At 38.0% G+C, this 23246-nt stretch overlaps 1 protein-coding gene across 2 annotated transcripts; it reads right to left on the bottom strand.

The window, feature by feature from the left end:
* Nucleotides 1-752: 752 nt before the first annotated feature.
* On the bottom strand, nt 753-22873 carry SPARC (secreted protein acidic and cysteine rich). 2 transcript variants are annotated; one of them, XM_070739035.1, is made up of 10 exons: nt 22639-22873; nt 11468-11537; nt 10197-10247; nt 9650-9734; nt 7379-7500; nt 6327-6447; nt 4293-4426; nt 4045-4193; nt 2835-2983; nt 753-1448 (listed from the first exon to the last, which is right to left on the bottom strand). In XM_070739035.1, the coding sequence occupies exons 2-10, from the start codon at nt 11522-11524 to the stop codon at nt 1420-1422; spliced, it is 897 nt and encodes a 298-aa protein (XP_070595136.1). In that variant the 5' UTR covers nt 11525-11537; nt 22639-22873; the 3' UTR covers nt 753-1419. The 2 variants fall into 2 exon arrangements, with proteins under 2 accessions (XP_070595136.1, XP_070595137.1); XM_070739036.1 differs by having other exon boundaries at nt 10197-10244; nt 22639-22853.
* Nucleotides 22874-23246: the final 373 nt, after the last annotated feature.

The following is a 23246-nucleotide window of genomic DNA, read 5'->3' as shown; positions in this document are numbered from 1 at the left end:
TAGGGACAAAGAAGACATTATTCCCTTGAATAATTCAAATCAGTTTAAAACCATCCAGCCCATTTCTTTCCCTTAATATCGCCTTAACTCCATATGGACTCTTCATTCAAACTTTAATATGTCTTTTGATAATACAATTAATCACAGATTTTAATCAGTGGTTCCTAGCTTTCATTCCTCCATTGCAGGATTTCTATCTATTGTCCTTTGCAAAACGGGAGAGGATATGAATACAAAAAGAAAATGCAACCTTGCTATTCTAATAACTAATTAGTAGTTGAGTAAGCAAACTCAAGAAACATTTGAAAACTTTTTGCATTATATCACAAAATGATATAACAGGATCCTTACAATTTATATTGTCTGGTTCCTAATATGACTGGATTGCTTATTTGTACCTGGACTATCATTAGGTGCTGTACCTCATGATTCTTGACAAATGTATCTTTTTTTTTATGTACTCTTAGAAGATATGGACCAAGACAAATTCTATTCTATTCTATTCTATTCTATTTTGAAATTTAATCTTGAAGGGCAGAATTGAAATTATTGGCTGAAAAAATATGATTAGGGATACAGAGAGGATATAATAATCAGGGGCATGAGATTTGTTATGCCAAAATGTATATCATTTACAAATAAATCACCAAAAGAGAAAGACCCAGTAAAAACAGCCACAACCAATTTTTGATAAGCACCAAATTTAACTTTTAAGACATAGAAACACAGCAAAAAGCAATACAGTCACGGAGTAGCTGTGAAGCATAAGCGTTTTTAACTTTTTATTTTTAAAGGGTGGGAGGATGAGAGGGTTACAAAATCTTAAACTTTTCAACACTTCAGTTGTTTTCTGTTTATGTTAGAGTTTGTGCCCAATTACTGTTACATTCAAGAACTGTCAACATTATAAATCCGCCTTTCTGAATTTTCAGTCCTGTCCCATCTCCTCCCCTGCCATTCCTACTGCACTATCATATAAACTCCAAGTTTCTTAAACTCTCATAAAACATTTCCAACACTTGACTTTGTAAAGCCCAGTCTCTCCACACGGTTTTTTGGTTTATCTTCCTTTCTTGCCTTTCTTTGAAATTAGGGGATTAATAGTCTTGAGTTTATCAACTAGAGTCAATTTAAATAAGCCAAGGACTAGAAAGTTGGAACAGATTTTTAAAAAATTACTGTACTGCTATCATCAAATTAAAAGGCCAACAGAAATGCACAATGAGTGTGTGAGCAAAGTGATCTAGTGGTATAGATTAAGCTACTATCAACTTTCTGTCTTCTTTTTTTAGCACCGTTAATGTATATGTTTAGACCTATATTAGCACCTTGTCCCCGATAAAATAAAGAAAAACACTCTTCAACTTGTTAAAATGGAAAAACACAACTTGTGCATAACAGATGAAGAAGCTGCTAAATTTAGATGACAAGATCCTTGTCAATGTCCTCTGTAAAAAAGAAAGAAAGGAAGACATCAGGTAAGAAGAATGCTTTCTGTCGCTGTCTTACACAACATTTATGTGATTCAATCACTTCTCCTAGGATTTAGATTTTAGATTTGATATCTAAAGAACATCTTTTCCAAATTGGGACCAACCAGATGCAAAGGTTACTGTTCTCAGAATTCCTGCCCACGATGTTCAGAATTGTAAAGTTGTAATATCTGGAGGATATTAGCTTGGAGAATACTGCTATAAGGTATTGGCTAATAGGCTGCTGTTTCAGAAAAAGATTTTTAGAGCCATACTAAGGAATAGGAATGTTTAGCCAGTTAGAATGCAGAGGAGTGATTTGTGAAAAAATGTTTAATCTTTAGTACCGGTAATTTTAAAGGCATATATGACTTAGTTTTACTATTAAACAGTTTTGTCTAAGGCAGTGTTTCCCAACCTTGGCAACTTGAAGATATTTGGACTTCAACTCCCAGAATTCCCCAGCCAGCAAATGGTGGCTGGGGAATTCTGGGAGTTGAAGTCCAAATATCTTCAAGTTGCCAAGGTTGGGAAACACTGGTCTAAGGAAGCTCCTGGATATGGTTACAGGTAGTCTCATTGAGCATCCAGAACTGGGAACAGCAGCTTGATTATTAAGTAAATGGAAGCATGACTGCTTACGATCCTACTTTAGCTTTCCTTTGTTTTACAAATCTATGAAGGCCATAAATAGGAGGGCTGGTTGCATAATTAGTTTTTCACCACTGCCATAACTGCTAACAATCATTAGAGAGGTCAGTTGCTAAATGGTGACTGCCTTTATAAGCCAATTATATATAAGGTATTCTTAATTTCTTGATGGAAAGCTGGGATACAAATGAAGAAAAATTGTCTTTAAGTGCCTCAGCTAATTCCAATTAGCTAATTCAGCTAATTGGTGATCACTAAAATCAGTGTTTATCAAGGGCATCATATCTAATTCCAGTTCCTAAAGTTTCTCTTGTTGATATTCTATATACACTTATTTAGAGTGAATTTCATAAGGCTGACACATTTACTGCTGAGCAAGCATGCTCATAATTGAATTGTAGATCAGCAATTCTTTTTCCTGGGCAGATATTATTCTAGAGATGTTTAGAATTAAGGCCATTTCTCCTCTCTCCCCCTTTCAGTTGTGGTCACCAGAGATTGCATTGCATTCATATCAGAAGCACTGATGCGCTTCCTGGTTGAAAGGATTAGCAGATGACATCTCCATTACCTGGGGAATGACCCATTGGGGGCTCTTTTCAGGTCCCTGGTGGGAGCTGGAACAAAGTATGGGACCTCATGAGTCTTGAATGTGGGCTTGCTAACCTCCAACCCTATGCTCCTAAGACAGGACAGAATTGTGACACTTACTTTCCTTAATGCCGAAGCAGTTGGCCCATTCTTCCAGAGCAATGTATTTGTCGTTGTCTAGATCACATGTGTCAAAGAAGCGAGTGGTGCAGTGCTCCATAGGGATCAAAGGAGCTCTGAGTGGGGACAGTTCAGTGTGGGACAGGTATCTGAAAGGCATATCAAAGTGGGCACAATTATGACAACTTCCAAAAATCTCATAGACAAGACATGCATGATGGAATTCCCAGCATATTTTCATTGAATAAAATTACTGTGCAAATAACTTGGAAAAGCATTTATGAAAAAGCGAGACAACGATTGCACTATTTTGCTTTATACTCCTACCTTATTTGGCATCTTTTTTATTTGGGAACTAGTTCCAAAACATTTTGAGCATGAGATGTGAGCAGATGATGGAGAATGCACAACTGTGCTTGGGAAGTGCTGGAGATCAAACGTCCCAAGAGGGAGATTAGTCTAGAATTATTATGTAAATATAAGAGGACTCCCACCACCACCAGATGGCTTTGAGCCTTACAGTATCTATTCTTTCCCAGGCCAAAGTTGCCAATCTGGGGAGAATCCTATGGAATAGGAGTAGAACAATAAAGTACCTTGTTTGAACTATACAAGTGTGAGACTGTACAAGTGTGTGTTTGTACTTAACAGGAGGGCTTGGGAAATAGAAGGAAGAATCACAAATAAGAGGGAGAGGCAGGATCAGGGTTCTACCCCTGAAATTCATGTCAAAAGTTACCCACCAAAGGGAACAAGGCTAAAATTTTCAATGCAACTTCTCTTCCATAAGAAATTTTAAAATTTTCTATGTGCATTAGGCTTACTGGATACTTAACTGATCGCTTTCCTTTTATATTTGGGCAATTTTTCAGCCACACTGCAAAAAGGACCGCAGTGAAACTGAAACTAATTCAACATTGTGGGGGGAGCTTGAAAAATCCTAAATAATGAGTGGCATTAAAAAGTGGATTCAAATACAGGAGTCAATGTGGCATGGTGCTTAAAGTGTTAAGGTACTAAGGAAACTGAGGTTCAAGTCCATTTCTGGCTACAAATCTCTAAACTATATTGGAGTCTTCATTTCTGTATCCCAGGTGAATATTTTAGCCCCACTAGGATAACCATTAGTAATGAAGGTATAATTTTGTTCATTAGTTAATGGGACTTGTCTATGCCTAGTTTCTCATAAGTAAGGAATAGCAGTACATACCCATCAACAGGATGTTGGTCTAGTTGTCCAAATTGCCAGTGCACAGGGAAGATGTACATGTTGTAGTTTTTCTCAAAGTCACGGGCAAGGAGTTCTACTGGGTGGTCTCCGGCTTCCAGGCGCTTCTCATTCTCATGGAGCTTCTTCACCTAGTCAGGAAAACACATTGGGGGAATATTAACTGGGTCCCTTTGTAAGAAAGGCATCATCATCTAAGGGGCTTCTGCTTAAGTGCATCCCCTGCTCACCTTGAGTTTCTGCTTCTCATTCAGCAGGTTGTTATCCTCATCCCGCTCGAACAGGGTAACCAGCACATTCTTCAGCCAGTCGCGCATGCGCAGAGGGAATTCAGTCAGCTCAGTATCAAGACAGGCAGGAATGACTGAAATGCAACCAGAGCCCCATCAGTCCAGGCATAACTTATTTTAAAAATAATAGGGCTATTATATTCAGCACTGGATATATGGATCCCAACTAATAAATGGAAAAAAGGCTATTGGAGACCAGCTGCATTTTCTGTGATAGGACAGAGATGCTGCTGCTTTGTGCCTCCAGTTACACCCCCTCCCTTTAATCATATTGGCGTTGTGATGTGCAGTGCAATGCTTCCCTCCTGTTGGAATATTTCTTCTACCTTCTATCACCCTTCCAATTCACTGCTTCCCTTCCCCAGCACCACATAGTTGCACCATTTAATGCCCATGTTGGTCAACAGTTTTTTCCATGTCTGTTGGAACATGGAGCATGCTCTTTAACTTCTGCACTGTAGATAAATTATCTTCTCAATTTTCAGTATTCTGAGCCAGCCTTAATTTTTGAGAGATATTTTAGAGTTGAATTTAGCCCCCTACAATGATATTGATTGACCCGGTTTTTGCTTTTAAAAGGTTTTAAAGATTCCTCCTACCCCTTTAACTAAAAGTTAAGGAATAGTAGTAAGTAGGAGGTGGAATCTAACACTCCAAATCAGAAATGTAGTATTAAAGCCAGGGCATACAATTTACACGGAAAGATGTTGAAAGAAAATGCAGGGAATCCTGCATAAGCCACATCCACAATGTGGCAGTAAAAAGTTTGGTAGCCCGTCACTGATTAAAGCCCACTTAAATCTGGCAGATTTCTGGAATTCTATTTATTTTATGAGATGCAGATTTCCAAAGCCACCGTTTCTTTCTTCCCAAGGAAACTATTTGGTTCAGAGGAGGAGGAAATCCAATGTTCCAATGAAACCATCCTCCTCTTAGGCTAATTTACTTTGGAGAGCCTGCCTGCCATGGCCACCCAGATGCAAGTTAATGTTTCTTTTATCCCACCTAGGGGAAAAACCTCAAATGTGATTTTATTGGCATGTAATACTGTACTCAGAGTTGCTTTTACAGGATTCCCTCTGCATTGCTGATGACCTTTGAGGCTTCTCCCCCTCTCCTCTGTATTTCTCTTCTAACCATCATCTATCAGAACAAATGGTTCACAAAGTGTCAAACAATTGCAGCTAAATTAATATGAGTAAAATTATGTGATATGTGTGGGGAAGGGGAATAATAAAAACTTACTTGCTTTACTTGTAAAGTATTAATTCATGGACTATTAGAAACTGGGGGTGGGAATACACCCAGCATTTTAAAAAGGAACGAGTAAGCACTGATGTGTTATCATTGTCTCCATTCTGCTATTTGAACAAAGAGGGAAAGAGAAGTTTTGCTGGCAATGTGTACAATGACCTTTATGAAAATGAATGAATGGCTGGAGGGGAATAAGGCTTAACCTTTAGAAACCATTGCTGAATAAAGGAGCTGAGGTAACAAATTGTCACAATCGAAGAATAGTCTATGGAGATCGAGGTCATGATTGTCCCAAAGGTGCTTTTTCAGGGGACAACTGGACTTTTTTGGGGTGGGGTGAAGACATTTCACTTCTCATCCAAGAAAATTCTTCAGCTACGAGGAAATGATAGGCAATGGAAGGATTTATACTTCTTGCAGACAGTTGGTCATTTGCATTCTTTTAGTGAGTCCTTAAGGACACCTGGAGTAATCAGGTAAATGGGTGTGGAGCCCATCAATGATTTATCATTTACCAATTGTCACAAAAAATTGCAGCATACCCATTATCAAAATCACATTTCAGTACATGTCAACATGGCCTCTATGTAGTTCCAAATTCTTCAGACTGCATGTATGTCAAAGTCCCTAGCTTCTGAAAACAAGGTCATTACTAACAAGGACATTACTAAGGAGTTATTTTCTAATTGGACTGTTCCACTCTTAAGATTAATGACTCACTTTTGCAAGGTCCAATGTAATCCAGGTGAAGTTTGTGTCCTTTCTTGGTGCCTTCCAAAGTACATTTGGTGGCAAAGAAGTGGCAGGAGGTGTCATAGGTCTTGTTGTCAGTACCACATACCTTTGTGAAACAGAAAGTTTGTGTCAGAAAAAGTGTCCAAATGGACCATGGTCTTTCTCCTACTCTACGACAACAAATCAACAAGTCTACTCAGATTAGACTTCCATCTATCAGATTTCATAGACTCATAACACAACTGGGACTTTTTCAAGCACTAAGTTCACTTTCCCGAATTCAAAGTAAATGGAAAGTTCATGGATATTACTGTATTTCCAAATGATGAATGACATTTGCATGCTACAAATCACAAATGGGAGAGTTGAAGTCCCCCAATGTTGCCTGCTGTTATTTATCCATCTCAGAGAGAACCATTGATAAGCATTGCCTCCCATTCTCATCTGCCTTCTGCAACATGAGAAAATATTATTTTACTGAAAGAGTAGTAGATCCTTGGAACAAACTTCCAGCAGTTGTGGTAGATAAATCCACAGTAACTGAATTTAAACATGCCTGGGATAAACATATATCCATCCTAAGATAAAATACAGAAAATAGTATAAGGGCAGACTAGATGGACCATGAGGTCTTTTTCTGCCGTCAGACTTCTATGTTTCTATGTTTCTAATCTACAAAGCTGGAGTGATGACTAAGAATTGCAGTTGTTCAGAACTAAACAGAATTATGGACTGCCAACCAATCTGGCTTTCATTCATAATCTTACCCTACATGAGCCTAGATAAATCCTCCTACGCTGATCCCATTCTCTCCAAAGGACAATCCTCCCCATGTTCATTTTTTTCTAAATGAAGGCAGAAGTGGTAGTAACTCATACAGTAACTACATCAGCTTTCACTGGGGAACCTGACACGCAATTCATTACAATCTTGTATATGTAGCTACAATTTAGCTTAACTATAGATGAGTATCTTTCTTTTATCTTGTACCAGTATAATTTGACTCACCTTGTGTTGTATCTAAAGTCATCGCTTACCTTCTCAAACACTGCAGTGCTGGATGGGCAGCTGGAAGGATCTTGGCATACACACATTGGAGTGTTGCTTTCATCTACTTCACAGACTTTGCCGTGTTTGCAGTGATGGTTTTGGCAGGGGTCTAAGGGAGATCCAAGAAGCCATTTTAGAACCTCAAAAGGGCCAATGCTGCTTCACAAAAAATGAAGGACTAGTCATGACAAAACCATAGTCATCTTACTCAGTCTTTAGCTGGCACATCAGATGCAGGATAACCTCCTAAGAATGTTTATGCAGTACATTTGTAAGGTCCAGTTATATTGTTTGCATTTATCACTGACTGGAGCAACATGGAAACTGCCAAGACCAATATTTGGTTCTCATGAATGGTGCAAATCATTCTGTGAGAGTGGGACGTTTATTGTATCCATGTATTTTCAAAAAAGTATCTAATGTAGGATTCTCAAACTAGGATTCCCCAAAAGATCCCAATAATTTGAAGTGGTTGTACTTTTAAAAACATGCACAAGAAAAAACTCCCTCCTAGCTTTGCTCACAAACTCACAAAGAGCAGTTGTGGTTTTATAAACTTTGTGGAATTTCTGGTTTAATGCATTTGTAAACTTCTGGTTGAATGTATTTCAAGAGTTTCTCATTTAATCAAGAACATTTAACAAAGGATTAAATAAACCATTTAAACAAAGTGTAGATTGATTGCAGATAAAAAATATCCATCCTCAGACAATTTCTTCCCCTCAAAAGTCTTTGAAATATAAATGGGCATCCTGCACTGCTGTGATGGTTCACCGTGAGTCCCCTCCCCACTGTTTCCCATAGCTAGTATCATCCACTCCCTGGCAGGAAAAGAAAAGATTTGGTAGTTTATAACTTAATACATATGCTAAGAGAGACTGGATTGCTGTTTTCCTGTTGCTAGTGGGAGGAGATGATCAGCAATCTATAATTAATTACCATGGGGAAGAAAATACTTCATTGTTTCCTCTTTGATGGCACTAGAAAAGAGAGGGAAATGAGAGACCCTTGCAATTTACTCTAATTCTCCTTGCAATTAAATAATTTTGTGGAGTTGTTTTGCTCTGAGGAAGTGTAAAGAGACTTATTGATTGCCCAGTTTGGGACCTAAAATGCCATTCATGGTGTAAGGGGAGGGGAACTCTTCCTAAACACCACCCGATTCTCTTTACACTCCAGGCCTGCTTGATTCTTTTCAGCCTCGTATGAAAATTTATGCACTTCTTATGTACTCCATGTTCAAATTACTTTGATCATGTTATGTGAGGACCTAGCTCTCTGGAAGAGAAGGCTCTAATTCTGGGAAAAGTGGAAGACAAGAGAGCAAGGTAGATTATAGTAGTGAAGAGTATGATGTTGGAAGACCTAGCTTAGGGACAGATTGTTATGGAGAAAATCTGAACTGTGCAGTCACCAAAATCAGGAAATGAATGAAAGGAAATGTAAGCACTTCAGTTTTCTACTGTTTGTCTATGGAGATTCTCAGTCATCCATTTCATGGTTGTCCCAAAGGAGCTTTTTACAAGAAGCAACTGGACTTCCTGGTTTTTCTTTGAAGACGTTTTGCTTCTCACCCAAAAAGCTTCTTCAGAGCAGAAGAAGCTTCCTGGATGAGGAGTGAAACGCCTTCAAAGAAAAACCAGGAAGGACCAGTTACCTCTTGTGAAAAGCATCTTCGGGATTCTTTATAGCTCCAAAGGGGAATGTGTGTATGGGTTTAAAACATAAAGACTTCCAACTGATTAACTTATAATAGATTGTGTGCTGAGATTTTTTCTATGAACCTTCCCATATCTGAGTAGAAAGCAAGTGTCAAACTCCTTGTGTGAGTGTGTGTGAGACAAAGACAAATGCTTTCTTTGTCAAACAATTCCCATTTCATCTTCATTACCAATCAGACTAGTATACTGTATAGTGAATATAACACCACTGTACAATCAGTACAGTGGTGTTATACAAAATGCACTGCACAGTGCTCTTGATCCAAAAATCACCTGAAAAGTATATTCCTTTCCACTCCAAGTATGGCCTCTTTTTTGTAAATGGAAAATCTTAAATTTATTTTTTCTTCTTGTACTGGTTTAAAGTTTTGCCCTCTAGGAATGGGCTACTGCACATGTCATAGTGTCAGATTCCAATTTCAATTATCTTGATATCTTATGTGTATAAAATGAATGTTACAGATGCATAGATCTTGCATATATACAAAATACTTTATAAAAAGTACATCTTAGGGATCTAGCTATGCAATCACATACTTTCAGGCACAATCTCTTCAATATCCACAGTGGTCTCTTCAAACTCGCCGATCTCCACCTGGACTGGATTGATTCCAACTGGTTCCTAAATGAACAGATGGAATGAGATCAATTGTCAAGGTCTCATGGATGATTTCTGTAGCATGGCTACTGTACTCAAGACTCAGAAGCCATCTTTATTTGTTCAGCATGAATGCCACCTTCCTTTGAATGACTCTAGGCAGTTTACAACAGTAGAATAATAGAGTAACAGAGAAAGAGCAAAATACCAAAGAAAAATGAAAGAAAACAAAAAATAAACCAAATTAATCTTTTGCAACTGGGAGCCTTCCTAAAGCTTGAGGCTACAGAGTTCACTAGGAATTGAAGTGCAACCACACACTTTGAAGGTGCCACAGAGTGAAGAATGCTGCTTTCTGATATATTTACAGTACCCTCATGCACACACATGCCCCCCCTCACATTTTAAAAGAAGCACCCAAAGTTTAAGAAGCAAGGCATTCTTTCAAATCATATCTATTGGAGTCAGCACTGCATTATTCTGTACCTGTGTTGCAGGGTCCTCTATAACCTCCATCTCTTCTGGCAAAGCATCCTGCTGTAAAAGAGAGAAAAAATAAGCAAATAAAGATTACTACTTTTGAGTTTTCAAGTTGGTACTAGAACTCTGGGATATCCCTTTTGCTTGCCTATGCCTCCATGTTGCTGTTAACACTCACCAAGTGGACATTTTTATCTGTTTCCCTGCGCCACAGTGAGAACAAAGAGGTTCTCAAGAACGTCTTGGAACATCTGACCTCCATCTCCAAATTCCATTTGAAAGATGGGGTTTTCCTTTTCTAATTCCTCTCTGAGAGGCAAAACCTGAATTGAAAGCACTTAACTCTCCTGGGCCATAGTATGCTCCTATAAACAATACAAAATATCCTCCACATTCTCTTGGTGATAAATGTGCACACTTATTTCTCAGGGGATTTCTTATCTTGTTGGTTTTATATTGGTTATAATATTGAAGTATATAGGTTATTTTATCATTTCATTAAATGATAAGGTTGCAAGTATAACTTGAGAAATGTTAAAATATAACACTTTGAAATAGTTTGCTTACGGTATGGTTAGGTTTGTTCTGCCTACTCTGTTATATAATAGCGGGTATGTCCTAAGATACATAAAAATAAATTGAATGAAGATGAAATAGGTAAATAGGTAAATGAGGAACCGGATTGTGGGGGCAATATGCTGGCTCTGTTAACAAGTGCTATTGCTAACATGTTGTAAGCCGCCCTGAGTCTAAGGAGAAGGGCGGCATAAAAATTGAATAAATAAATAAATAAAATAAGAGAGTGTAAAAAAAATGTATAGGTGAGGATCAAATGAGTGACTAGAATGGATGAAAGAATGAAGGAAGGACTCAAATGAAAATCAAAGGGTGAATGACATCAGAGGAGAGTGTAAATTAGGAAAGTCATGATTGGATGATGTTGAAAGCTTACGAAATCATCAAAAAGAGAAAGGTAAGATATTTAAAGAAAATGTAACAATTAATTGGCATATTAATTGTTGCAATTAATTGCCAGTGCATTCACTGCAGAGTGTATGAGATACAACTGGAAAAAATTAATCAGCAGAAATTGGAAGCTTTGATAAATGGGTAGGAAAGTTGAGAGAGATTTTCAGTGCTGAATTATTTCTGAGTATTCGGAGCAGTGAAGATGGTTTGGAGTGCTTGCTTTCAACTGTGCTGTACAGTGTGGCGAGTTTGACATTTCAGCAACTATAACATTCAGAAAATGGGTTTTTAGAGGTAATGATACTCACAGGAGTGGCCAGTGCCTTGCCTGCCAGGCAGAGGAAGAAGAAAATCCAGGCCTGCATCTTTTTTTGAAACCTGAGTTTATGGGGAAAAGAGAACCAAAGTTTATTTTGCAAGTTGGAGGGAATATATTGTTTCCCTTACATTTCACAGTTATCAGTATTTTGAATTGGACTCTTTCATTTTTAATAGTTATACCCAATTCTTCCATATAACTCAAGGCAACATAAAATTTGCAACAAAATAGCATTTTCCAGCATTTATCAATGGATAAATGCTGGAAAATATATAACATTATCATGCACACAATGTCAGGTCATCTTCCTTCCCATTGAAGTCCATGATTTCCCATTCTAGTAATCATCTAAGGTGGTTTACAAGGCAAACTAAGCCACTAACTGGCCAACTTAGCATATTGTCCCAATCTGTGATCTGAAATGGTGATCGAAAAAGGTGTTTCAGTGGTACCTTAAGTAGTTAGAAAAATAAAAATATTTCTTTATAATAGCAAAAATCCCAGGAAATTGTCAACTTTCATGCCATTTTAATGTCAGGCATTGAAATCTTGGGATATTCAGCAATTCCATGAGGCAGGAGTCTCCTGCAATCTATCCAACTATAGATTTTCCAGAACTTCTGTTCCTAAATGAAACTCAACCATCTGAGGAAAGGTAGCAGATACGTACTAATTCCAATAGAAATCTGAAGCATCAGTGCTATCAGAAAAAAATGCACTGGAATAAAACTGCTTTTGCACACTTAGTAACACTTCTTGTTTATTGACCTATGAAGACTACCATGGGCCTCTTAGGCAGGCAAAGGAAAATAAACAGGAAGGACATGGCCACACTGATTTTCTTCCTCTACTCCAGGTATACCCAACCTTAGCAACTTTGAGATCTGTCAACCTCAATTCCCAGAATTTCCCAGTCAGACATGCTGGCTGGAGAATTCTGGGAGTTAGAAGTCCAAAAGAATGCTTAGAAACATAGAAACATAGAAGTCTGACGGCAAAAAAAGACCTCATGGTCCATCTAGTCTGCCCTTATACAGTACTATTTTCTGTATTTTATCTTAGGATGGATATATGTTTAACCCAGGCATCTTCTTCCAGAAGTCAACATTTCTAACAAAAAGCTACATTTCACATCAAACAAATGCAAAAATATGAAAATCTGAAGCGTGTAGCTTCCTATTCCTGACATTATGTAAAATCTGTGCATAGCAGTTGATGGGAATTAGTCTTTTGTGATAGTATTCAAGCTTGCCCACTCTTGTTCATCCAGATTTTTTTCCAAAAAGAAGCATTCAAAGAAAACCTTGAGCAATTAAATTCTTTGCTTATCTACAGTTGGCATTCCACTGTTGTGCTGGTTCATCTAATACCAGGGCTTGGTGCCTTGAACCTTGATCATTCTCTAGAGAATTGCTGGCACAGAGTTTCAATCCCTCCACATGATGGTATTTGCTCCAAATCCAATTAGCAAAATTAATTTTTTTAGCCGTGCATCTGTTGCGTGTAAAATGAGATAAGCTGGAAAGGAGGAACATCTGTTTTGTCTACCACATAAGCAAGAGTCTAAATGGGCCCACTGTGAATCTACGGATGAAACTTGTATAGTGAAACTGCTTCGATGGTGGTGGTGGTGGTTTTTGTTGTTATTATTATTACAAAAATGCTCACACTATACATTTACAGGTCAAGGGCCAGCACCGGGCATTCTGTGCCAAACAATATGTTGTAATACTTTTACATACCTTTGCAATTTTCTTAGATATATTTGTTTCTGCTACCTATAACGAGTATTATTAATACAAGTTGGTGCCACAATCTCTTTCAATATTACTTTGTTTCAGAATTTTATGGCTACATTTACATCATAGTAATAACCAGAAGGCTCAAAGTTTAAATAGGTCCAAATGGAAATTATGTAATGTGGTTATCTCTATAACTGGCAGTGTGGCCAACACATCATGGATCCAGATTTTTTTATAGGCAGGGGCAGTGAGTAGCTAAAGTAAATTGTCCATTTCCCTTTTCCTTGGCTCCACTTTAATGCATTCATTCCTCTTCTTATGCCTACCTATTTTACTCCGGGTTAGTACATGGCGTCCCTTCTCTTTTATTTGCTCTCGAGACCACTGAAAGCATCTTCCATCACTGCCAAGACCTGAAGCTGAGGTCACTAGCTCTTCCCTTCCAAGGGCATTTTTGGGTGGAAAAGTACAGCGGAATCTGGCTGTTTCCCTCATTCCAGATTTATAAGGGCTTTTCTTATGCTTCAGGAAGCTTGGCATATTTGCCTTGCTTCCTAACTCTATTTACAACCAAGGCAGGAGAACTCTATGAATGGGGTGCCAAGGGGGAGTGGATGTTCAGAAACCAGCATCCTTCAAGACACAGTAGTTGTCAATGTTGGGTTAAGATTTCTGCCGGGTCCTCCAGCGCCAGAGAATACCAGGTTTCAAAGCCTGACTTTGCGCTTGTAATTGGGAGGCCATCAGACAACACACCAGTCAATGCTCAGTCCTTCCACTGTTGTGATTGGAGGTAAAAAGACTGAGCAAATAGGTCCTGCGTAAACATCTGTCACCGGAGACAGGAAACACGTTTATTTGAAAAACAAAATATAAAGAAAAGCCTCATCAACTCATTTATTTTTGAGAAATGCTGCTCTAGCTGAGCGCTTTGCCATAATCCTATAGAATACAATAGTGTGTTTCAAAGTCCTCACACAGGTATCCGTGAACGCTGCCCTTCAGTGCTAAATTGCTTTTGCATTAATTGGGTTGCAAATGAGGAGAGGGGTTTTGAACAAAATTCTGGCTTTGCTCTGGAAGGGTGGGGACACACAATCCAGATACCCGATATGATTTTCTCAGAGGAGCATTATATCAGGATCAGTCTGGGAAATTAAAATGGATAATTGATGCTACTCAAAGTACTAGGCTGAGAATAATAGAGTCTGCTGCAAATTTCAACCATTGATTTTGCCCATTGTAAAAGGAATACAAGTTTATTTTATAGTGATGTCACTTAAAAAAACTATTTTCTTTCTGCGGCTGCTCAAGGCAATGTAGACATTTTTCATTTTCCAGCTTTCAGTGCCTACAATTCACTTCTCTAGCACCTCACTTGCTAATGTGGTATTTTTTTCTGTTTGCTTCCCTACGCCTCGTCTTCTTGAATTAATTCTTAGTTTTAAAGTTGGTGTGACAAATTCAAAAGCAAGCTTCAATATACATGTACAGAAAAAGCTGTGTGAACAGTTGGATTTCACAATGTACACTGTCATAGATTGTCAGAATAGTTTTAATTTAACCATGTACCTTTTCTGTGATTGTATGTTCATCTAGATTTTGTAGCTGTATATGGATCTGGTTTTGCCATTGACTGAAAATAAGTGTCTTCAGAGGATTCTTAAGGAATAAGTGTAGTACCATATCTAAAACCTAAACTACCTTCCATTTTCCCTAGCCTTCATTTCAGTCACAATTGGAATGATAGAAATTTTTACCTTGGAACTGCCAGTAGCATCTCCTAGGCATCCCTATTATAGGTAGTTAGATAACAATTATGGATGAATTATCATGCTAATATAAAAGGTAGAGCATGTTGAGAATAATGTTTATATAACATCTTTGAATATAATAATGAATTATTATTTATTTATTTATTTATTCATTTGTCCAATACACAAATACATAGGAAGAAAAATAGACATGTAGTAATATATATAAGGGTAAAAGTGAACTTAGAGGAGAGGATATATGAAAGAAAGAAAATATATATGATAAGTGAGAGAAAGGAAAGACAATTGGACAGGGGACGAAAGGCACACCAGTGCACTTATGTACGCCCCTTACTGGCCTCTTAGGAACCTGGAGAGGTCAATCGTGGAGAGTCTAAGGGAGAAATGTTGGGAGTTAGGGGTTGACACAATTGAGTCCAGTAATGAGTTCCACACTTCGATAACTCGATTGTTGAAATCATATTTTTTTACAGTCAAGTTTGGAGTGGTTCGTATTAAGTTTGAATCTGTTGCGTGCTCTTGTGTTGTTGCGGTTGAAGCTGAAATAGTCATTGACCGGTAGGACGTTGCAGCATATGATCTTGTGGGCAATACTCAAATCGTGTTTTAGGCGCCGTAGTTCTAGGCTTTCTAGGCCCAGAATTATTACAACAGGACTTTAATTACTCCATGTTACAAATTAGCCTGGTATTAATTTTTCTATCTTTTAAGTAAAGGAGTAAGGAAAGATAATACTTTAGTGGTGCCTTTGTCAAACATGATTTCAACATGTATTAATTACCAGGCTGTGTTAATGACACACATATCCCCATTAAATAGATATATACTATTTGCTAATTGGAAAACTGGAAATCAGAACTTTTCCATAAACTTTGATTGAAAAGAAATAATTTACAATAAGTGAGCTCAGCCATTACGTAATGTGGTTTGGTTGATTTTGTTCTTAGCTAACCATGTGAATCTATACAGCTATGATGATGGATTCTGTTCTGACCACCATGTGAAATGTGCTGTATTTGAAATGTTATCAGTGTTCACTAGTTGTGATTATTTATTATTATAATTATAAATCAAATTTAGAAGGCTGACTATCTCACAAAACAAAATGCAAATGAAAAATGGGAATAAACAGGGAACTAATATAAGCTAACACCATAGTACCATCACATTCAGAAGACATTTATCCCATCTAATAGGAACCTGGGAGAGGGAGGGGAGACCAAGTCTTCAAGGCCTGTTTAAAAGACAACAAGGTTGGGATCACTCAAACCATTTGAGGGTGTCTGTTCCATAACAGATATGGGAAACCTCTTGGATCCCATCAGCTTGTGTTGTTTTTAAGACAGAGCTTGGAGCAGGCTTAATTTGTCAGTTCTTATAAACTTTGTGTGAGAGATAATTCCTCAGATAAGTAGACCCTCTTCAAAGAAATGCTTTGAATAGCATCTGTAATTAGTGCAGCTTACACAGCATTGTTATATGGGTAAATTGAAGCATGCCACTATATTCATGTTCATAGACCAGATGCAACCTCTGAGTGAGCTTCAAGGGTAGTTTCATTTAAAATGTAGTCCACACAAAAGTAACTAAGGCATTGTGTTATACTTACTTTTTACTAAATCTGCACTTCTATTCCACTAGTTTTTCTTATCATTCCTATCATCCTTTTCCTCCCTCTTAGGACTGTATGACTGTAACTTGTTGTTTGTATCCTAAGATTTTTATTAATGTTGATTATTTCTTTATTGCTTTTTTGACCCCTATGACCATCATTAAGTGTTGTACCACATGATTCTTGACAAATGTATCTTTTTCTTTTATGTACGCTGAGAGCATGTCCACCAAGACACATCACACATTCTATTCTATTCCATTCCATTCCATTCCATTCCATTCCATTCCATTCTATTCTTAGGGATCAAATGTGGTCTCTAGATTCACATCAGTAGTGGGTTCCTACCAGAACAATAAAGGATGCCGCACCAGTAGCAAAAGTTGAGCTGTGTGCACTGCTTTGGATGAATGGCATGCACGCACGCCTATCCCAGCGCAGCACAGAAAACAAAACCTTGCATGGAGATGCGCATGCGAGAGAGATTTTGGTGATTTTTTGCTTCTGCGCATGTGCGGAAGCAAAGAAATTGCCGAAATCTCATGCATGCGTGCACCCCATCACGAGATTTTGCTTCCTGCGCATGGGCAGAAGTAAAAACATGCAGTGACTGACACGTATGCATGCACGCAAGACACCCAAAGCTGTGCAGGCAGCACACTGATAGCGCTGGTAGGAGCAATCCGCCCCTGATTCACATATTGTATTTCGTTTAACTCAGTGTTTCCCAACCTTGGCAACTTGAAGATATTTGGACTTCAACTCCCAGAATTCTCCAGCCAGCTGGCTGGGGAATTCTGGGAGTTGAAGTCCAGATATCTTCAAGTTGGGAAACACTGGTTTAACTATTGTTCGTTGAAGAGATCACAGACACGTTATCCATAATCCATAAACATAAAACAACAATTGCCAAGGATTTTGCCTGATTTCCAGGATAAGTAACTGATGGAATGAATTTTAAATGTCATCAAGTGTCTATTTAGACCAGGTATGAATATGATTTTAGGTTTAAAATACATCAAAATGAAATGAACCAATTTATATTTTAGCAGATTTGTTTCTTATAAAACTGCTCTTTAGAACACATCTTGAACAATCTATTCTGCATTCTTTCACCTCCCAAGCATGCTGCAGGAGTCACAAAATCTCTAGCTCAAATTTCTCCTGTGTATTATTTTATTAAACTTATGGGTTTCGCAGAGGCAGGAGAAATGCCTGAAATCACACACGAGCTTTAACTAGCTTGTTATGATCAATGCCCAGAAATGTCAGCAGAATCATACGGCAAAAAGGCTTAGTCAAGCTTTATGTAATCAACACTCATAAAATCATGGAAGAAAAATAATTCAGCCTTCAAATTCCAAGGATTTTTAGTTTTAGCTGCATCTGTAATATAAAAGAATTATAGCTGGAGGTCTGGACAGCAATACTCCACACACAGCCCCGTGTGAATAAATCTGGGCTCTGATGTTAGCTATATAAAAGGAAAAGCTTTCATCTGCCATTCATACCGAAAATTGGAAAACTGATATGTAATCTAATTTCATGTTAAACTACTAACAAACATACCCAAATGTCAAAGTTTAACTGAAAGGGGGGGGGATGTATCCACCCTTTATGTGATCTTTCCTGTTTTCAATTAAACAAAGTAAATCCCTTGGGGCAATCCTCTTCTAAAATTCCATGTTGGTGCTCTAATCCCATGCACACTATTCTTACGTACTTTGGCTCTTTTCCTGCTATATTTAGACCAAGATGTCTGTAAAATGAACTATCTTGCACCCAGTGGTGGGTTGCTGTTGGTTTGGACCGGTTCTCCCATACTGGTGGCCCCTGTTTGCTGAACCAGCACTGATGGCCAGTTGGCCACGCTCCCAAATCGGTTCTCTGGTCTCCATTCCTTGAACCCTCTGCGCATGCGCAGAGGCTTCTGCACATGTGAAGAGGGTCATTTGCACGATGTGACAGAGGGAATGCAAACTGGTAGGGGAGATAAGAAGAACCCACCCCTGGTTGCACCCTATTAGTTGGCATTTTGTAAAAATAATTCATTTCACTCTTTCTCTCCAGGAGTTCAAAGCAGTGTTTATTTTTGCCTTCCTGATTTCCCCATTTATTCTTTATATCTTGAGGTAATTTAAGATGAATCATCCCTCAGGAGTGGGTGAAGACTGAGCCTCAGCTTTGTCAATCTTGGTCTACCATTCCTCTTTTAATAGCAAACTGATTCATGGACTCGAGCAAATCATTAGTATGATAACGCCAAGAAAGCTTATTGAGCATTCTACGTTAAATTCCAATGGTCCTTACTTAAGAATAATCAATCATCATCTTTGAAGGTACCCAGAGTAAGCCATTATGGATGCTAGGCCTGGCAAAAATTTTAAAGTGAATCAGCGCAGACAATCTGGCATCTTAACAGCTGCCCATAATGCAGACCTCAGATTGACTTAATCTTTGAAAAAATGTGTTTGATGGGCATGAAGAAGGTTGATATTAAACTCTATTCCCATATAACTATGAGTACTTCGGTCCAAAATCTGGAAGGATACAAGCTGTTCACTGGTTCCAGAAATTTCTGATTTCAGCAATATATTGGCTATGGTACATAGAAGACAGAAGTGCAAAGGCTGAACCCCCAGGCTGTCTTCTGTCCCTCAAAGCCTTGAATGTGGCTCCCAGGGCCCTCAAACAACTTTTTATCCAATTGTAATTTTTAATTGACAGAAGGGAGAAATTATTAAATAGCTGACTGGAGCAAACTTTTGATTTGACTCCAAGACACAATTCAAAGTGCAACTTAAGTCTTGGGCTCAGTAAAGATTGTATGCCACTGCCATGTTTACTGGTCAATTAAGAGCCACGGTGGCACAGAGGTTAGAGTGCAGTACTGAAAGCTATTTCTGGTGGTCACCAGCTGCCAGCAGTTTGGCAGATCGAATCTCACCAGGCTCAAGATTGACTCAGCCTTCCATCCTTCTGAGGTAGATAAAATGAGGACCCAGATTGTTGGGGGTGATATGCTGACTCTGTAAGCTACTTAGAGCGGTCTGTAAAGCACTGTGAAGCGGTATATAAGTCTAAATGCTAAATGCTAATTAAAAACATTTTCCAATGGTTCCTACTTCCTCCCTGCAATTGCTGTGCCTACATACAAAAAAAAGGGGGGGATTTGTTTGGTCAATGCTTTAACGGGAATTCTGGCTTTGCCATGTGATGTCTCTAGCTCATACTCAAGTCTTCCCTGTTGTCTGACATGAGGAAAGAAACTATAACCCAAGTTTCTTGTATTCCTTTTGGCCCCTTCTTTGTTGTGCAAAAGGCATAGGAGGAATTTACTCTTCCAGTGCCTCTCCCTCTAAGAAGAGATTGTCCTAGCATCCATCTGTGCATCATCATCAAACCTCTAGGGAGATGTCCTATTTTCTGGAGAAGGATGATCTGGCAACACAGCGGTGTCTAAAATTTCTCTCTACAAATAGAATAACCACACAGATTTACCATTGGGGCTGAAAAGTACTCTTAAGACATGGAAGATGGGGCTTATTATGACTATAATGTTCCAAATAATTTTCACTAAAAGCAAAAGCAATTGTCCAATAGACTTACTGTCAAGACCCAACATTGAAGGGTCCTTGGTGATTTCTGAACATGTTTGTTTTCATACAGACTCATGATGTTACCTAGTTTGGATAATGAAAGGTCTGCAAGAAAACAACAAAACTCAGAAAGCACCAAAGATCTCTCATTTCAACCTTGAGCTACAAATATTCTCCTTTATCAGTTCCAATATTGTCAAACATTAGAAAAGTGACCAAAATTTGGACTGGATGGTAGCCTAGATTATCATTACCAATAAAACCCCCATACTTTTATCTCACAGACAGTTGGAAAAGTTATCAGCATGTTACTTACTGTTGCAGAGAATGACTGTACAGTATTACTAAATTACCACCTGCACAATGAAGTCTAAATTAAAGGCATGGTGCTTTTGCCCTTTGTCTCTTTATTTACAAAAGTATAATCCTTCCGGCTATTACAGTTTGTGTTTGTGGAATCCTTGCTCTTTTGAGATGCAATTTCAAAAGCAATCTAAATGTGATAGTATGGGACACAGATTTAGGCCTAAAATTTGGATGATCCTTGACACAAACTAAACTTTGAGTTGAATAATAGACAGTGTAGATCAGAGGTCTTCAAACTTGGCAACTTTAAGACTTGTGGACTTGCAATTCCCAGAATTCTCCAGCCAGCATAGCTCGCTGGAGAATTCTGGGAGCTGAAGTCCAAAAGTCTTAAAGTTGCCAAGTTTGTAGATCTCCAATGTAGAATAATTCCTTTTAATTAACTTGAAGTGTCATGCATTTTGTGTTTTGGATGCCATATAGCAAACCAGAAATATTTTGGGTCAAAACATTGATACAAAACACCCCAACTGAATGCATCCTTCCCTTTCATATCTGTGGTCATAAAGGACAGGGCATCTTTTGAACCAGAAGACCCTGAAAGGGTTTCCATGGGAGCCGACATTCCATTGTAGAAGAGTCATACCACAGAAGGGATTTTCCCCCCTCCCTGTAGGTGGGGCTTGGCAAAAACATGAAAAGTTGATATCTCTTCCCCCCTCCCCTTTCCCCATGTCTCCTAACTCTGCCTATGTGGCATACAATGGCTTTGTCTAAACGGGTTTCATGCATTTCCTTTCATCTCTCCTCACTGGCATTTGCACAACACTTTTGTCTAATTTGCCATGCTTCCAGAATAGGTTTTATTTTTAAGAATCTGTTGCCTTTGTTGTTTTTAATGTTTTGTCTCCGGCAGGGAATAGCATGCCATAAACCACAGAACCTCTTTCTTTACCTTGCAAGAGAATAACATTTACATTTTAAAATAACTCAATTTGACTTCATTGAATTGCAGAAAAAAACTTTTTTAGGGGGGGTAAGGTAGGAGAGGGAATAAAAGACTCTTACGGAAAGGAGACACAATTTAATTCTTCTCTCTACTGTAGTCCTATAAAGTCAGGGAACGAATTCTGAGACTATGAATTTTAAAGGCAATGAATTGCATGCTTCCTTTTGGTTACACTTATACAGATTGAAATAAAATCTGCTTTGCAATAAAACACTAAGAAATAAAGATGAAGGTGGAAGTAGAAAATTATGTTTCCCGCTCCCTTTTTCCAAAAGCTAATATAGCCCAAGGAAATGTCCTAAAAAAAGGTTTACTTGCCAAGTTTATTCTTCAATTACCCAGGAACTTATTCCATGTGACAGTCCTAATTAATTAGGAGGCAATAAATTGTGAAATCCTAGATACACAGTAGTAATTGGCCTGAAAATAACTTTACACTCCTCCGTATTTATTTAGCAAGTAGAAAAGAGCATTGATAATTGTTGCCAAACATGGATGTTTTTTTAAAAAACACTAATTCAATTAATAAAAACAATTAGCAGCAAAACAGAAGTCAGGCATAGCATGCAGAATTCCCAACAGTAAAGAATGTCAACAAAACACTCAATATTCTTACTCATCAATGCTATTCTTGTTTATTTATTTATTTATTTTTATTTTATTCTTTGTCCAATATACAATACATATGGAAGAGAGTAGGCATTAAGTAATATATATAAAGATAGAAGGAAAAAGAGGATATATATGATATAAGAAATAAGGAGAGAATATATATGATATATGTATGTATATATATGTAGATAGATAGATATATGTAGATAGATAGATAGATAGATAGATAGATAGATAGATAGATAGATAGATAGATAGATAAGGGAAGGGAAGACAATTGGACAGGGGACGATAGGCACATCAGTGCACTTATATACGCCCCTTACTGGCCTCTTAGGAACCTGGAGAGGTCAATTGTGGAGAGTTTAAGGGAGAAATGTTAGGCTATTTTTCAAATGCAGATATTAATTTTGAGCCCAATCAGGACTCCTTTGCTTAATTATAATAGATAAAGGGAGAAAAATTAAGAATAAATAAAATGGGAAAGTAAGTTTTGATATCATACCTCAAAGGCAGGGCAGCTGAGAAAACTCCAGCCTCTCTTTCAAAGGTCTGAAGGAATCTAAGTATCTTGGAGGATGGCAACAGGAAACTGTTTCGAGGGTGCTTGGGCTGGGCTTTCTTTCTCCTCCTCTTTTTTCCAATTCTTTTTTTCTTTCTCTCCAGCTACAAGTGGGCTGGCTTTCACCTTCTGTTCCCTCCCCACCCCCTCCTTCTCCCAAAATATATTCTGAGGCTGCAGCCAACAGCTAAATTATAGGCCAGAGCAATCAAACTGTGTCAGAGTCTGTAAAGTTGAATAGAGAGTAAGAAAGAGGCTGTTGCTGTCTTTATGGCAACTATTGCCTCACTGAGGACTCCAATGAGATCATTTTTCCTCTTTAGGGTTTCTTTTGGAGAAGGGGGTACAATTATTGCTTTTCAAAAAATGAAAAGCTTGCAGTCTAGGGAGAATGATTTATATACTGAGATAGATAGATAGATATAGATAGATAGATAGATAGATAGATAGATAGATAGATAGATAGATAGATAGATATTCTTGTTGAAAGAGAAGGATTTACTATGTCATTAATTCATTAATTTAATTTAATTTATTAGATTTGTATGCCA

The sequence above is a fragment of the Erythrolamprus reginae genome, chromosome 2 (genome assembly GCF_031021105.1).
Source record: "Erythrolamprus reginae isolate rEryReg1 chromosome 2, rEryReg1.hap1, whole genome shotgun sequence".
NCBI lineage: Eukaryota > Metazoa > Chordata > Lepidosauria > Squamata > Dipsadidae > Erythrolamprus > Erythrolamprus reginae.
Note: the sequence above shows the minus strand (reverse complement) of the source record. Positions and strands in the feature narration are given on the sequence as shown.